The sequence below is a fragment of the Larimichthys crocea genome, unplaced genomic scaffold (genome assembly GCF_000972845.2).
Source record: "Larimichthys crocea isolate SSNF unplaced genomic scaffold, L_crocea_2.0 scaffold539, whole genome shotgun sequence".
Lineage (NCBI taxonomy): Eukaryota > Metazoa > Chordata > Actinopteri > Sciaenidae > Larimichthys > Larimichthys crocea.
Genome location: NW_020857047.1, coordinates 150691 through 167091, shown reverse-complemented (window position 1 = coordinate 167091; position 16401 = coordinate 150691). Strand labels below are relative to the sequence as shown.

The 16401-nt window shown below is 44.6% G+C and overlaps 1 protein-coding gene across 6 annotated transcripts in view; it reads left to right on the top strand.

Moving 5' to 3' along the window:
• slit2 (slit homolog 2 (Drosophila)) overlaps positions 1 to 16401 on the top strand; it is an 88157-nt gene that overhangs the window by 55699 nt on the left and 16057 nt on the right. For 2 of the 6 annotated variants that reach the window (XM_019266199.2, XM_027276750.1), the window contains exons 7-24: positions 462 to 533; positions 784 to 947; positions 1084 to 1095; positions 1355 to 1493; positions 3400 to 3471; positions 3646 to 3717; positions 6369 to 6440; positions 6731 to 6874; positions 9212 to 9375; positions 9696 to 9719; positions 12848 to 12998; positions 13172 to 13246; positions 13425 to 13568; positions 13712 to 13855; positions 13949 to 14115; positions 14204 to 14336; positions 15775 to 15843; positions 16166 to 16237. In XM_019266199.2, the coding sequence (XP_019121744.2) occupies positions 462 to 533; positions 784 to 947; positions 1084 to 1095; positions 1355 to 1493; positions 3400 to 3471; positions 3646 to 3717; positions 6369 to 6440; positions 6731 to 6874; positions 9212 to 9375; positions 9696 to 9719; positions 12848 to 12998; positions 13172 to 13246; positions 13425 to 13568; positions 13712 to 13855; positions 13949 to 14115; positions 14204 to 14336; positions 15775 to 15843; positions 16166 to 16237 (1890 nt within the window). Of the gene's footprint in view, positions 1 to 461; positions 534 to 783; positions 948 to 1083; positions 1096 to 1354; positions 1494 to 3399; positions 3472 to 3645; positions 3718 to 6368; positions 6441 to 6730; positions 6875 to 9211; positions 9376 to 9695; positions 9720 to 11060; positions 11079 to 12847; positions 12999 to 13171; positions 13247 to 13424; positions 13569 to 13711; positions 13856 to 13948; positions 14116 to 14203; positions 14337 to 15774; positions 15844 to 16165; positions 16238 to 16401 lie in introns of all 6 variants that reach the window. The other 4 variants (XM_019266200.2, XM_019266202.2, XM_019266203.2 and 1 more) reach the window with 4 other exon arrangements.

Genomic DNA, 16401 nt, shown 5'->3' with positions numbered 1-16401 from the left:
TCATTGAAGGTATATTTCTGGTGTGTCTAACCTCTGCTATTTTAAGATAATCATTTTTTCTTACTTTACAAGGGTAAGTGCTTGTGCTGAAATGTCATTTTGGTATCTTACTAAAGACAAAAAAACAAACAGTTTTCTGTGTTTTTCTGCCAAGATGTCAAATATTTGCTGTGTCTCTTTCAGTCTGAGCCGTTCCAGAGGGAGCAATGACATTATGTTTTTAATTTTGTGTCTAAAGAAGAAACACAGAATGTAGTTTTTAATCAGACAGCAGTCAGGAGAGCTATAGTTGGCGCGATTCTTTAGTGATGGATAAATCTTGAAGTTGTCAAGGCGTGACTTCGCTGAGAGACGCTTCGGTTTGCAGGATTTGACACTGATTACGTGAAACCCCGCACCCTATGTCACAACCTCGTGTGAATCTACATGCCGCTGTGTTTTCTGCTTTCTTACCCCATCAGCACCCTCAATAACAACAACATCAGCCGACTGTCTGTGGCCAGTTTCAACCACATGCCGAAGCTCAGGACCTTGTAAGTGTTTGCCGACGCCGCTTGTATTTGGTACATTAGGGGGGGAAGTATTCCTCTCACCCGTGCTCTTGTACAATTGATTGATCGATCCCCCGCATCTCTCTCTCTCTCTCCTCCACCCACCCCGCTCCTCAAATCTATTACTTGTCTGACCCCTCCTTCCTTTTTCCTGTCATACCACATACTCGCCATCCCCTCTTCTCCCTCCTCCTCCCTCTCCTCCTCCTCCTCCCTCTCCTCCTCCACCCAGTCGCCTGCACTCCAACAACCTGCAGTGTGACTGCCACGTGGCCTGGCTGTCAGAGTGGCTGCGACAGCGCCCACGTCTGGGTCTTTACACGCAATGCATGGCCCCTCCGCACTTGAGGGGGCACAACGTGGCTGAGGTGCAGAAGAAGGAGTTTGTCTGCACAGGTAGGTTGAGTTGACATATTCGCTCTCTCGTCTGTTTCCGTGACTTACATCCGCTTGTTGCAGTGGCAAACCCGTCTTTTGCTTTGTCTCGTTTTTTTTGCTTTTTCTTGACTGTCTTCTGCTCATGCTTTTCAAGACGAGGACGAAGGCAAGTATTCATCTTTCCCTGCATGGCCTGGCTTTAACCCCATGCACTGAGATATGTACTGAACACAAGATTTAAAACAATACTGGAGACAGACAAGGTCACTATCACATGTAGGGACAGTCTCTCTCACCTGCACACTTTGCTGCCTGGCCACTGTTTCACATTTTCTCCACTGATTTCATGTCAGCTGCAGTATCCTTTGCCTTCTGGGATTTGAACTATTATCCGTGGATAATATTGGCCCTCTGTCTCTGTGTAGGTCACCAGTCGTCATCATCTTCCTCCTGCAGTGTGTTACAGTGCCCAGAGTCCTGCACCTGCAGTAACAACATCGTGGACTGCAGAGGGAAGGGACTGACAGAAATACCCACCAACCTGCCTGAAACCATTACTGAGATGTAAGGCACACACACACTAACACCTGCTGTACTCTGCATGCATACACGTGCGCACACACACACACACACACACACAAACTCCTGCAACAGCACTCGGTGCAGTGATATTTCTCTTGTTCTTTCACTGTGCTTCTCTCCATTTTCCTGCTTTGTCTCTTTCCACCTTTCTGTTTCACCACTTCTCTTTGGTTCTGTGCAGCGGAATAAAACCGCACATCTGTGAAATGAGAAAGCCCGGTCATGCAGCTCTTCCCTGCTTAAGAAAATAATGAAGGGATGAGGAGGAAAGAATTGAAAGATTAATCTGAAGGACAAGACAGATCATATCTTTATCTAAAAAGGGGGGAGCCGTCGAGAAAAGAGATTAGAGGCAGCAGATTCAAAGTGACAAGTATGAGACTCTGCAAGTCACAAAAGATGAGGCACAACTTGGACAAGACTCCTCTGAGACTTGACTTACATGAGGCTTGACTTGAGGGACAAAAACATCTCAAGTTCTGGTCTGGTAAAGTCCTGGAAAACAACTAAATAACAGTTCTAGGCAGGCCTTGTGTAGCCACAGCTTGAATATTGAATTGTGAGGTCTAACCATTGAAAGTAATACGTGTCAATTATGTTAAAAAAAACTGTTTAACAATGCTTTAAATTCGCAGGGCGTCCTGTTAGCTCACTTGGTAGAGTCCTTTCTATGCCAGGCCACAGCCTTTTGCTGCATGTCGTTCTCTCTCTGTCCTCGCTTTCCTGTCTCTCCTCAGCTGTTGCTGTCTAATAAAGGTAAAACCATGTATGACAAACATTCAGAGACTTTCAACCTTCAAACTTGCAGCTCGTGGACTATCCGCTGACTTCACTTGACTTGGATTCTGAGCTGCTTTGACAACACTTTGAGTCTTGACTTGGACTTGGATTACAGACTGATTGTCTTTAACTTGACTTGACAAAGCTTCAAGACTTAACTTAGACCTGCTGTGATAATACTTAAATAATGTACTTTTACTTGTCTCGATTGACCTGAGACCTTGAGTTGAGACCTGATTTGACAAGACTTGAGTTGGACTGATTTTACACTCAAGTTGAGACCAGTTTAACAAGGCCTGGGACTTGAGTTGAACTTGTTTCAATTGACTTGAGACGTCACAAGACTTGATTGCGTATTTGATTTGTCTTGCACTGAGTGGAGACTTAAGACCTGATTCGGTCACTTTCTTTGCATGTTGATTATAGACTTGAACTAGTGTTGGTTGACTTGAGATGTGAGACCTGCTTTGAGAAGACTTTCAGACTTCTTGAGACTTTGGTTATTCCCTAAATAACATAAAAAACAGAACACAGTGTAATACATAACAACACTCCTGTGTAATGACTGAAAGAAAAGTGGAACTAAACAGAAGAGAACAGTAAATGAAAAACAAACTCATTGTAGGGCAAAGTTTCACAATCGAATGGTCGGTTTGCAAATCATGTTCCACTGCCTTTCTTGTCACAGTGACTAAACATGTGAAATGTTTAGAGAGCGCTTGTTTGGGTCTGTTTTGTTTTTTGCACTCTCTCTCTCTTTCTTTCTTTCTCTCTCTCTCCCGGCCCGGCTCGGGTTTGTTTGGGCCTCACTGACGCAGAGTCAAACTGGCACTTAATGGAACACTGCCCAGATAGTTTATGGGCGTGTTTGCTTGTGTGTGTTTGTGAGCATGTCTTGACTCTACACATGTTAAAGAGGGCAAAAGATCAGAGAGATGTGACTCGACTTTGGCAGCGGTCATCAAAGCGCCTTATCTGGAAATGTTCCCCTTGGTCAGACGCCCCCACCCGGGGAATGAGCAGCAGTCAAGGATACAGCAGAGATAGCTCCGTGATAGGGGAATGTTAATGTCGCTTCTCAATGGTCTGTGTGTATGTTTGGTTCCAGACGACTGGAGCAGAACGCCATCAAGGTGATCCCAGCTGGGGCCTTTTCTCCTTATAAGAAGCTGCGCAGGATGTGAGTAGATGACGAGATTCATGCATTGCGAACCGCCTACAGAAACGCTGTGTTTCAGCCCCGCTTGTGGCTTTTTGTGTCGACCTCCTTGTTTAACTTTTCATGTTTCTCTCTGGCTCTCTCTCCCTCTCTGTCTCCTGTTTCCTTTTTTTTTCTCTCTTTTGTTCTTCACAGAGATTTGAGCAACAACCAAATATCAGAGTTAGCCTCGGACGCCTTCCAAGGTCTGCGCTCCCTCAACTCTCTGTGAGTACATGTGATATGTTTGTATTTCAGACGCAGTATATACACAAAAACACCACAAATCAGCCCTTTTTGTCTCTCATGAGGAATATCAAACGTCTTACTGTTCCAAAATCTCTTTAGCCCACCTTAAGCGCAGTTGTTTGTTATAACTTGATTTTGTTTTTGTAGCTTTATAATTCACTTCTGTCTTTTACGTTAACTCTATACTCATCAAGTTAATTTATGAGATCTGGGAAACGCAACAACAACATCGAGCTGGAAGAGCAAGAAACAAAAGCTGTCAGACTTATCTCACACAAGCCAAAAGCTTAACCGAGTTCTCTAAACCGCTTTATTTGGAGGAGAAGGTGCAGGAGTCAGTCTGTATATCGTGATGTTTGGGTAATAACTGAATCCGTCCAACAAACAACTATAATTTGGCAACTGTAGCTAAGCACTACTGGCCCATCAAACATGACTAAAATCGTTGCAACAACAGTCTTGGTCAGCTGATGAAGCCTCTGGAGGCAGTAGCCAAAGTGGCCAATGGGCCAATTTATGACATAGCTGGCGGATGCCCAAGACTTGTTCTGCAGCCTGATTATGAGCTTAATACGCGACAATGACGAGAGACACATTTCTGCTAATGAATGCAGAAAAAACACCTAATAAAACAATAAATCATCATCAGACGGTAGCTGATTGGCTCCACATAGACCCATGGCAACCAAAGCCAGGTCAAACATGATTGGCCAGGGGCGGTCAGTAGCATAGTGGGTTAAGCGGCCGCCCCGTGTGTGGAGGCTATAGTCCTCGCTGCAGCTGGCCCCGGTTTCGAATCCCGCATCGCACGGCTAATTTATTGCGTGTCACTATCTTCAGCTGTCCTATCATAAAAGGCCAATTGCCCAATAGAAACCAGAACACCTCCAGTGCCAAAATATATGCAGATAGATTATTGTATCTGCGTCTGATCATCTGATACTCGCGTTACGTGCCCTGTTGCACTCCTTATCTTATTTTTGTGGTTAGACATAATGGCGCAATCTAAATCTTTTTTTTTTTAAAGTACCCATGTCAAGTCATGTAATACAAAACAAGGGTCTGATGCACTTTTCAACAAGCGCCGTTGGTTGCGCTGCTTTGGCTTCCTCCTCGGACCATCTGCTTTGCGTGTGAAGCTTTGGGAAAGAGGGGACGAGGGGAGAGGAGCAGGAGAGGGAGCGAGGGACGTAGAGTTATTTCATGAAGGAGTTATATTAAGGTCTCGTCTCTCCAATGTCAATAATTCATAAATGCTGATTTGCTGAATGGAGGCTTCTGCCACCTCATTACACATTCACCACAGAGAGAATGGGACACACACATTCATGCTGACACACCATATACAGTATGGCTTTCACATTAAGTTGAACTGTGTGCGTGTTCATTGTGTGTCAAGGTTTGGTTAAAGAGGATGTAAATGAGCCATCGATTCTGTGTGTGTGTGTGTCTGTGTGTGTGTGTGTGTGCGTGGGGTCGCTCAATACAGTACGTGCTAATGTGTGTGTGAAACATAAATGAAGCGTCCACTCTCAGCATCATGTGTTTCCCAACCTCAAGTCTCTCAGGGACAGCCACTCAGCACAATGAAATAAAAGCCAATCTAAAACACATGTCTTTAGACTGCCTACACACACAGCCCAACTCGGCGTGGAGCGGAAAGATGACTGATAAAACTCAGTGTGTGTGTGTGTGTGTGCGTCTAAGGTATTTGTTGGGCAAGGCAGTGGCAGTCTCAGCCTTGACCTGTTTGTGTATGTAATCTGGCGTGTTTATAAAAAAGGCTTTTCTGTGATAACAGACCACATTACTCACACTGCGAGTCAGATTTATGGACATTTTTTTCTTTTATTGTGATGTTCAGTTGAAAAGTGTTCATAACTAGTTCGTACTTTAAAACCTTTGGTGTTGACGTACAACCAGGCGTTGGCGCGAAAGTCACAGTACCGGTGTTTTTAATGGAAGCCAACAAAGAAAAGAGGGTGGTATTGTTTTTGATTAAGGTCTTATCATTTAAGGTCTTGATGTTTTTCTTTGGATGTTTCCTCGGTAAAGAGTCCCACCCTGTTAGTTTCACACTGCGCTGATTTACTGTAAGATCAGCAGAACTAGAAGAACTGTAAAACCTCCAGTTATTCTACTCCAAAGATGGTTACACCCATAATTTGACCTGCACTCCCTCCAAATAAATTCATTTTTCATTGTGTTTTATATCGTTTTAATTAGTGCTAATAGCAGGCTTTAATTAGATGTAGCTTCTGGTGATTTTCAGACACATATTTTGAGATTCTGTAGTTGTCAGACATCGCCAACGTAACTCACAATTACAACCGTTTCTCCCTCAGGCTGCTTATAATTAAGGTCTTTTACAATCTGACATGAACTTGGCGTTCTTGTCAAAGATTAATGGGCGCTGTGATTTCCGAACGCGGGCGAAATATTAATTTTACGTCTGATAAAAGGTGCTCCAGTTATATCCCGCCTGAAACAGATGCTAGTGGATCAGAAGGTCGTACGGCGAGACTCTCTCTCTCTTTACGTTATATGCCGAGTGTCAGTATTAATGCTGTTACTGGATAATATGTGTGTTTCTATTCATGACTTATTAATGTAGTGTTTCTGTTGCACAGGGTTTTATACGGGAACAAGATCACGGAGATTTCCAAAGGACTGTTTGAGGGATTGTTTTCTCTGCAGCTACTGTGAGTGCACACACACACATGCACGCACACACACACACACACACGCACACACACACACACACCTATAGTTGCAGCTAAGAGCTCACATCCGCATCTCATTGATATTCTGCTGAAAAGTGCTTACCTAAAATATTGTCATCAGAGTGGAGACATCACGATTGAAAGCCATCATCACTGACCTGTAACATCTGAAGCACTCATCGAAGAATGATAACAGGATAAGCCTCCATCTCTCCATCTCTCTCCATCTCTCTCTCTCTCTCCTTCACTCTGTCACTTCTTTATTCCAGGTTGCTGAATGCTAATAAGATAGCGTGTCTCCGCGTGGACGCATTTCAGGACCTGCACAACCTCAATCTGCTCTCGCTGTACGACAACAAGCTCCAGACCATCGCCAAAGGGACTTTCTCGTCATTAAGAGCCATACAAACACTGTACGTACACACACACACACATGCACACAGCTCAATGAATGAAATGCTGCAAACAAATATCGATATTTTCAGAAAGCAAAGAAAAACATCTATTGTTTGTGGATTTTCAGGCTGATTGTTTTCAGTTATATTAAAGTCAGAGCGACATGCTTCACATTCATTTCACCACTTTCCTCTGACTGACGTCTTGCTCTGGCTCTCTGTGTGTGTGCTCGTCTGGGTAGATGCTTATCGCTGCGTCTCTCTTGGCTGTTTAATGGATCCAACAGGAGGGTGAATTATAAAACCTTCTCCTCCTATAGCACATCACAGGCTGATTTATAGGCCGGGTGCTTAAAGTTGGACTTTTTTCTTCAATAAATGTCAGCATGAAGCAGTTTGATGTTAGGTTGATGAACATGGTCAGTTTATGTCATAAGATCTGTCAGACTGATGGGTTTCTTAAAACACACAGCACACACACTGACTGATGATCAGTTGTTTTGATTAAGAAGATTAATGGACGATGCTTCTTCTTTCTGTATCAGCCTACCTCAGGGTGTATTATCATTTTTATAATATATATCATCTTTGGGCAGGAACACTTGACTGTGTCAGTCATAAGTAATGTAACACACCTACTGGAATTAAACAAAACACGCACACCCTTTGACACTTCTCTGTTGTTGCTGTTGCCATATCAACGACTGGAAACTTTCGAGCAGTTTACCATGCTAACGTTTTCAAACTATATTTACAGATGAGTTTTGTTATTTGCATAGAAATTAATTTTTTTTACTTCACTGGTCAGTGCTGTGTCACCTGAGATGCCAGCGTCCTTTAGAAAACAACTTTGCATCACCTCACGCTGCATTCAGGGGTTTTTTTTCCGTAGCAGGTTTTAATTTGAAATTCAGTAGTCACAGGTTCCACTGCTACTGTAATCATTTTATCAGTCATTGTAATTGTACAATATGTTTGTGTTGATTTGTTCTGTACACGTGACATCTATTGCACGTCTGTCCGTCCTGGGAGAGGGATCCCTCCTCTGTGGCTCTTCCTGAGGTTTCTTCCACCTTTTTCCCTGTTAAAAGTTTTTTGTGGGCAAGTTTTTCCTCACTCGAACCGAGGGTCTAAGGACAGAGGGCGTCACTCCCTGTACAGATTGTAAAGCCCTCAGAGGCAAATGTACTTTGTGACTTTGTGACTTAATTCAATGTGACCTTTGCATTTGGACGTTGGCTTGTTCGGCGTTTGTTGCAGGAGGAGCTCCTTGTTCTTAACTTGCTAACATCAGCCACCTATCACAAATCACCACAAAGTTACTTTGTGAGTCACTGTGAGACAGGGTGTGTGTTAGGCTAGCTGTAACATCCTTTGAAATATAAGACTGCTGTGTCTAATTTTCAGTTTCTACACGTGTTAAACAAAAAAAAAATCAGATGTGTGGGTGTGGAGGATTTGGAGTTGTTCAAATTCACCTCTGACAGAGCCCGGCTGGGGTACGAATGTAAAATAACAAGCAGCCTAATTATAGTTTTCAAGTTTAACTTTCCCACACGGTTTAATAACGACACTTTGCACAGGATAACATGGCAGCTTGTGCTGCAACTGTCATCCATATTTTTAAATGGATTTACTCTGTTTGTTTTTTGTTTTTTTTAGTCGGCTTAATTCATTGTTAGTTTTGTTTCGCCTGCGAGTTGCCTGGTAACAGAATGTAAAGTATTGTTGCTATGGTTACCTGCAGCATAATATCCCCTAGGCGTTGATATCAAACTTAATTAAAGTGTACATACGTGTATGTAAAGAGGTGTTACAAATATAAAAGTCTTTTATTAAGTATACGAGCAGGAGAAGAGAAGATGTGACTCCAGGTAGAATAATCCAGGCGGAGGCTTGGCAGAGGGAAGGCCAGGACTGTGAGTGAAAAAACAGGTGTAAGTCTCAGACAGACAGATGTGCAGGCGGGAGAACTAACTATCTAACTCGATGCGAAAGCAAACTAGCTTCATATGACGTGAGTAGAACCGTGATCCAGTGAGGACTGGCTGTGTGAAACCAGGAGACACAAGGGAAAACATGACAAAATCATGATTCTGGTGTTTATCATTAGTGTTTAAATAATGACAGTATAAAAATGGACAGCATGTACGGGGATAGTTTAAAAAAATGAAGCATATTCCACAGTTTAAAATGTCATTAAAGTAGAAAATGTGGTTTTCCTTTTAGATTCACAGACCTCAGAAGCTTGAGGTGTTTGCTACATTGTTCTGACAGTTTGCTTGTGTGTTTCTGTGTGTGTTTCTGTGTGTGTGTGTGTGTGTGTGTCTGTGTGTCTGTGTGTGTGTGTATCAGTCACTTAGCCCAAAACCCGTTTATCTGTGACTGCCATCTGAAGTGGCTGGCAGACTACCTGCAGGACAATCCCATTGAGACGAGCGGCGCCCGCTGCACCAGCCCCCGTCGACTCGCCAACAAACGAATTGGACAGATCAAGAGCAAGAAGTTCCGCTGCTCAGGTATAAACACACACACACACACACACACACTGCACCGTGAACACACATCGATCTTTACGCGTTATATTATTTCTGATGAATCACACACACACACACACACACACACACACACACACGAAGTCAAACTGACTCACTGTCCTGCGCTCTCATTCTGTGTCTTCCTGCTGGGATCTTCCCTCAGCCTCTCTCTACTAACCTAAACTCCCTGTTTTCAGCATTCTCTGGCATCACACACACACACACACACACACACACATAGTAAGTGAGTAGCCTTTTGTTGTTCTTCACTTCCACTCTCTCTGTCTCTGTCTCTCCATTAGCTAGAGAACAGTATTTCATCCCAGGTATTGTACATGTATGTGTGTGTTTGTGTGTGTGTGTGTGCGTGCATGTGTGTGTTTTGGTCCATCACGGTGGATGCTGCACACTCACACACCTCTTGACACTTGGAGTGACTTGCCTTGAGTGACACCTTTTTGAATGCCAAGACATTTGAGTTTACATCACGATGCATCACCAGATAATGGCACTCTCGTCCTTGCACTCTGTGTTCGACGGTAATCGCGTTAATAAGCTCAGGCCGCTTCATGTGAGACCACATGAAGGTACGCTGCTAAAGCGATCACACAGACTATATTTAATACCAGCCCTCCTTGTTTCTTAGCAAGTGGCAAGTATGTATGAGCGTGTGTCCGCGAGCATCTGTGTCTGTTTTGCCCACTGCAGAACATCAAAAGGTCACACAGTTACCATGCTCAGAGGGGCGCTGGGAAATATGTAAATCAGACATGCATATGAGATCAGTAGCAGGGCTAAAGGCGGTCATTACCACAGCAGCACACAAGAGGAGGCATGGTGTGTGTTGGATGTGAGCACGCATGTGTGTGTGTGTGTGTGTGTGTGTGTGCTCGCTGCAGTCATTAGCTCACCGGGGGGACGGAGGTTTCAAAGCCCAGATACCACATACGGGGCAAAGCTGAATAATTTAAGAACATTTGCGGTTGAAAAGTTGAATAAACATGTTTTATTCTGCGGTCCAACCTTGATATCGCGCTTTAGATCAATACATTTAAAATCCTCGACTTTAATTTGCATCATGTCCCCTATTTCATGAAGTATTATTTCGGATTTCTGAATAATTCTGGCCGCTTTATTTCCGTTTTTTATGCCTCGAAACTACTTCTTGTTTTAGTCTGCTGTGGCTCAGGAGGTAGAACTTGCTGTCCACCAATCAGATGAGCGGAGGTTCGATCCCCGGCTCCTCCAGTCTGCATGTCCAAGTGTCAAGTGGGCAAGATCCTGAACCTGAAACTGATGAGCGGCTGGCACCTTGCACGGCAGCCAATGCCATCACGTGTATGAATGGGTGAATGAAACCAGCTCCGAGTGATCGACGTCACAAAGACGTTTTGTGTTTAGATGCTTCACGCGACTCAAAAATAAGTTTGTCGTGCCACAAGCAAACGAGCACACGGGATGTGTGTGTGTTGGATAAAAGCACCCAGCACGATTCACACTGTTCACGAGTCATTACCCCTTTAAATGAATCGCTGCCCGAGGGGACTGCACACGAAAAAATTGCAGCATTTCTTCTCAGTTTTTCATCAGCTTCTTTTTCCTCCTGTTCAAATCAAACGAGTGAAATCCCTTCTTCTTTTTCCTACTGCCTCTCTCACACACTCAAGGAGTACATCATGTCGGCTGTAAGTAACACACACACACACACACACACACACACACGCGATTCTTGCGTCAAACTCCGAATCCCTCACCTCTCGTCCCCTGAGCCGGCCTCTGACCTTTGACCTCTACCACAGTGACCTTTGACCCTTTTGTGGATCCTTTTGTCTGTTTACACAAAATCAATGAGAAGATTCAGGTTTAGATTTTATGACACGGCGTTCGTGTGTGTGTGTGTGTGTGTGTGTGTGTTACATGTGTGTGTTCCTTGAAGTCAGGGCTTCTCTTGCTTTCAGTGCTGCTGTAACTCTCCTCCCACTCCCCTGTTCCTGCTCTCGTCTGTGATTTTAGATGTCTTTAGATGTCTCGTCTCCTTCTCTTCCCAACTTCCCTCGATTCTTCGGCTCTGTAGGAGTCTGATCTCCTCCTCTTCTTCTCCTCCTCCTCCTCCTCCTTATTATTCCTCTGTCTTTCTCCTTTTCAACCTTTCAATCTTTCTTCCTTGGATTCGTCCGCTATTTATCCGTACCCCCTCTCGTCCTCTCCACTCCTCTCTTACTCCCCTCCTTTCCTTCGCATCCTCTCCTCTCCTTAAACTCTCCTTTTCTTTCTTTTTTATCCTTGCTCCTCCTCTCATCTTCATTTTGTCTCCTTCTCGTCCTTTCCTTTCCTTCTCCTCCCAGTTTTCTCTCCTCATTACTCCTCCCCATTTATGTTCCATTCATCTCCTTTTCATCCCCATATCTCCTCTCCTTCTTATCCTCATTCCTTATTCCCCTACTTTCCTTCCCTTTCTTTTCCTTTGCATCCTCTCCTTTTCTTTCTTTTGGATTCTCACTTCTCCTCTTCCTCATCCTCCTACTTCTCTCCTCTCCTCTTTCACTTTCTCTCCTCTCTCACCCCTTTCTTATCCTCTCTACTACTTTCCCTCTTCACATTGCTCCTCCTCTCTTTCTCACCCTCTCCTCTCACCTTCTACTTTCCTTTTACTATCTTCCTTCTCCTCCACTACATCCTCTCTCCTCCTCCTCCTCTCTCCTCCTCCCCCTTTTCTCCCTCTGTCCTTCCCACCCCTGTGTTCCGGCGGAGGAGCAGTCAGTCAGCAGGTTGTTCCTTTGTGCTTGATCTAACCATGTGGCTGCCAGGTTCCTATAGTGGAACATGGTTCTGTCAAGCACCATGGAACGGCCCTGCAAAACCCTACAGCACGTCCAAGACGCAAGAGACAGCAATCTCCTGTCACGCCCCGCAACCTCTGTGTTTGTGTGTGTGTGTCTGTCCGTCAGTGTGTGTGTGTGTGTGTGATTGAGTACAGTATGATAGATGACCGTCCGTGTGTGCGTAAGCATTTTTCAGCTGTGATCTAATTTTTGCTGTTTTTTGTTTGTGCTGTGGTTTCTAACACTAACAGTTGCTTCGTAGTCTGACAGGACTGAAAGACGTGGATGCGTGTGCGCCTTGTATACATGTCGTGATCTCCAGAGTTTGTGTGTCTTTGCGGACTTGGCTCCTTTTTTTTTTGCCGTGATGCACATGCAGCATTTTGAGGTAATGTTCACGAGGGCGAATGTTGTGATCATAATCAGCGATGTTTGGTTCATTTCCACTCCAAACAAAAGTCAGCACAGCCCTCCCTCTGCATCATCTCAAAATTCTTCCATTGTATCACGACCTTCGCGTCGGCCAATCCGCTGTGTTTTTGTTGGAACTGGTACCAGTAAACGCTGGGGGTTCGAGTCTTTTAGTGCGACTGGGGCCATTTGGGTGATGTCGTGCTTGTGATTGTGACCAGGTACAGAGGATTACCGCAGTAAGCTAGGAGGAGACTGCTTCGCCGACTTGGCCTGTCCCGAGAAGTGCCGCTGCGAGGGCACCACAGTCGACTGCTCCAACCAGAAACTCACCAAGATACCAGATCACATCCCACAGTACACCGCCGAACTGTGAGTCACCCTGTGTTTGTCTACTACAAAGTTTATTCGTGTGCGGTATCGAGAGAAAAAAACCCTCGCCTCAGCCTTGATCTCCTCCTCCTCCTCCTTCATCACTGTCTCTTCTGTTGTTCTCTCTCTTTGTCTCTGACCACCACCAACTCCTCTCTCTTCTCTGTTCCTAGGCGTCTGAACAACAATGAATTCAGTGTGCTCGAGGCGACGGGGATCTTCAAAAAGTTGCCTCAGCTGAGGAAGATGTGAGTCAGACGTGTTGTAAACGTAACGAGAAGAAAGCGTCGCATGTTGTCAGGGAGTCATGTCAGGGTCACTTACACAGAAATTAAAGTGAACCTTTTGTTTCTGACACCTCACTCCATCTATCCACCTCTTCTTCTCTCTCACCTTTCGTCCTCCTCCTCCTCCTCCTCTTTGCAGTAACCTGAGTAATAATCGTATCACCGACATAGAGGAGGGGACGTTTGAGGGAGCCTCGGGGGTCAATGAGTTGATTCTGACCTCCAACAGACTGGAGAACGTACACCACCGCATGCTGAAGGGACTCGGTGGCCTCCGCACGCTGTGGGTACACACACACACATGCACATGCAATCACATTATCATATCAAGTACTGTGTGCGTGCAATATTCAGATATGCTTAAAGCATGCAAGTATGCATAATTTACATTTGTGCCTGTGTGTGTGTGTGTTTGTGTGGGAGCAGCATGCTGAGGAGCAACCGAATCAGCTGCGTGAGCAACAGCAGCTTCGTGGGGTTGAGCTCAGTGCGTCTCCTGTCGCTCTACGACAACCAGATCACCTCCATGAACCCCGGAGCCTTCGACACGCTGCACTCGCTGTCCACGCTGTGAGTACACACACTCTTACATGCAAACAATGTACGAAAACACACACACACACACACACTAAAACACTTTCAACTCCTCTCTTTGCTTTCCAGCAATCTCCTGGCCAATCCCTTCAACTGTAACTGTCACCTGGCTTGGCTCGGCGATTGGCTGAGAAGGAAACGCATCGTCACTGGTAACCCTCGCTGCCAGAGTCCTTATTTTTTGAAGGAGATCCCCATCCAGGATGTAGCTGTCCAGGACTTTGCCTGTGAAGATGGTAAGACGGAGCAGATTCACACTTTTACACATGATGCTTTGTGACAGCCCCGACAAACACTTTCCATCCCTCTACCTGTCTCCATCAGGTAACGACGAGAACAGCTGCTCTCCAGTGCTGAGGTGTCCGGCAGAGTGCTCCTGTCTGGACACGGTGGTGCGCTGCAGCAACAAGGGCCTCACCACGCTGCCCAAAGGCCTCCCCAAAGAGACCACTGAGCTGTGAGTTAGAGACCAACACGACACAAGTAGAATTTAATCTAACTGGTTTACAAGGCTGCACAGAACTTTTCACATGAAAGCTTTTCAGCTTTGTGACTCTGCATTTCACAGACAAATCCAGTGGGTTTTTAAATGAAGTATAAATAAAGTATGAGCAATATCCCAAAACATAAAAAGTTAAGTTAATTATTCATTAAACACTAAAACCAAACTTGGAATTACATGGACAGTGCTGATTTGAGTATATGTAAGAAGGATTGAAAGATGATTTAGCTTTTTGCTCGCTCACTCTCATGTCCTCTTTTTAGCTTTCTTCGTCAATGTCCTCTTCGGTCTCTTCTCCTCTATCATTATATCCATAGAGGCTGTTGAGCCTGGTTTCATTGCCCACTTACTGTATGCAGCTCCTGTTCTGGCACGACACCAGCTCATCAGCATTTGCATGAAAACCTCTTCTTCTTCCTCCCGGTGGTCCTGTAGTACAAAAACCCTAACACGCCCCCGGTGCTCTGAGCTCACAGTCCGGGAAACCTGGCTATCAAACTGAGCTAACAGCAGCTACAGTTCACTTCACTGTCCATCAGGAAACTCTGTAAATCACAGACTCAGTGCTGCAAAGCGTTACGTTTTGCTTGTGGGTGGTCGTAGAAAAGTTACGCAATGCTGCTTTAATGCTGCTAGATTTAAAGGATCAATAAATAAATGAGTTTTCATCAGTCGGGTGCATACAGTAGATCAGCTGAATTTATTTTTTTTATACTTTGAAAGTCTGCACACTAAAAAATACTGGATTAAAAGTCTCATGTCCGAGCTGCTGCTGCCATCACAGCGTCAAAGTTGTCGGCCTCCTAAAAACTTTGAATCAACTTACCGAAGCTGCACAACATAGACACAGGTACACACACACGCTGAAGGCTCGCAGAGGATTATGTTCCTGAAACTCATCTCGACGCACACACACACAATCCCACACACAAAAATCCCTGATGATCAGAAAATTACAGCCCTAAATTAAACATCAGACAGCAGGCTCGGTGGTATTTTCTATCATTTCACTATTTCTCCTGTGGGGAACGTGCTTCTTCCAATATTAACAAAGACTTAATTAATACGCTGGATTAATAGCACATTGTCACACAGTGAAGGAGATAGGATCTCAATCATGCATACGTGTGTGTGTGTGTGTGTGTGAGAGAAAGAGGGTGGTAATACTGTATTAGGATGCCTGTGGGGATATTAAACTCCACTGTTTATTATGGCTGTAGCAGTAATGACTGCTCATACTGCTGGAGATGAGGAATTTCCCACATGGTTAAATAACTTCATTTTCTCCCGTCTCATTTTCTCTCTCTCTTTCCCAATCCTCATTTACATTTTCCATATTTGTCTCTTTTACCCTCGTCTTCTGTCTCCAAACCTCCTCTGTCTTCTCTCTCAGGTATCTGGATGGCAACCACTTCACTCAGGTTCCCGTGGAGCTCTCCAATTACAAACACTTAACCCTCATGTAAGTCTCACTCACACGAGCTCGACAGGAGACGTTAATGCACAGATCGTAACGCACAGAGTTTTTGCACAAACACACTCTTAATCAGGGTCGTGACTTGGCTTGTGTCTCCTGCTTTTTAAAGACCAAAACTAACGGACTGGGTTTTTTTAAGCAGAGCTCTGTTTTCTATCACTTTTGATGTGATTTGGCCCTGGCGAGGCCGTGACAACCTGAGCCCAGTAGAGTACAGAGTGTGTGTGCATATAGCCCCTCTGTGTGCATTTGTATAAGCATGTGTTGTGTGTGTGTTTTTATGTATCTGTTGTTGTTTCCTTTTCAGTGATTTGAGTAACAACCAGATCAGCACGTTGTCCAACCACAGCCTCAGTAACATGTCCGAGCTGCTTACCCTGTGAGTCTGGCTTTACATCAGTCCCTTTGCGATGTGTGCGGATGTGTCGACGCGTGTGTGTGTGTTAGTGAATGTGTGAGAAGACACAAAATGAAGTTAAATGAGGAGTTCATTTTCTTGCAAATATTTTTTGTCGAGTTGTCGTTTAGTCACACATGAGAACT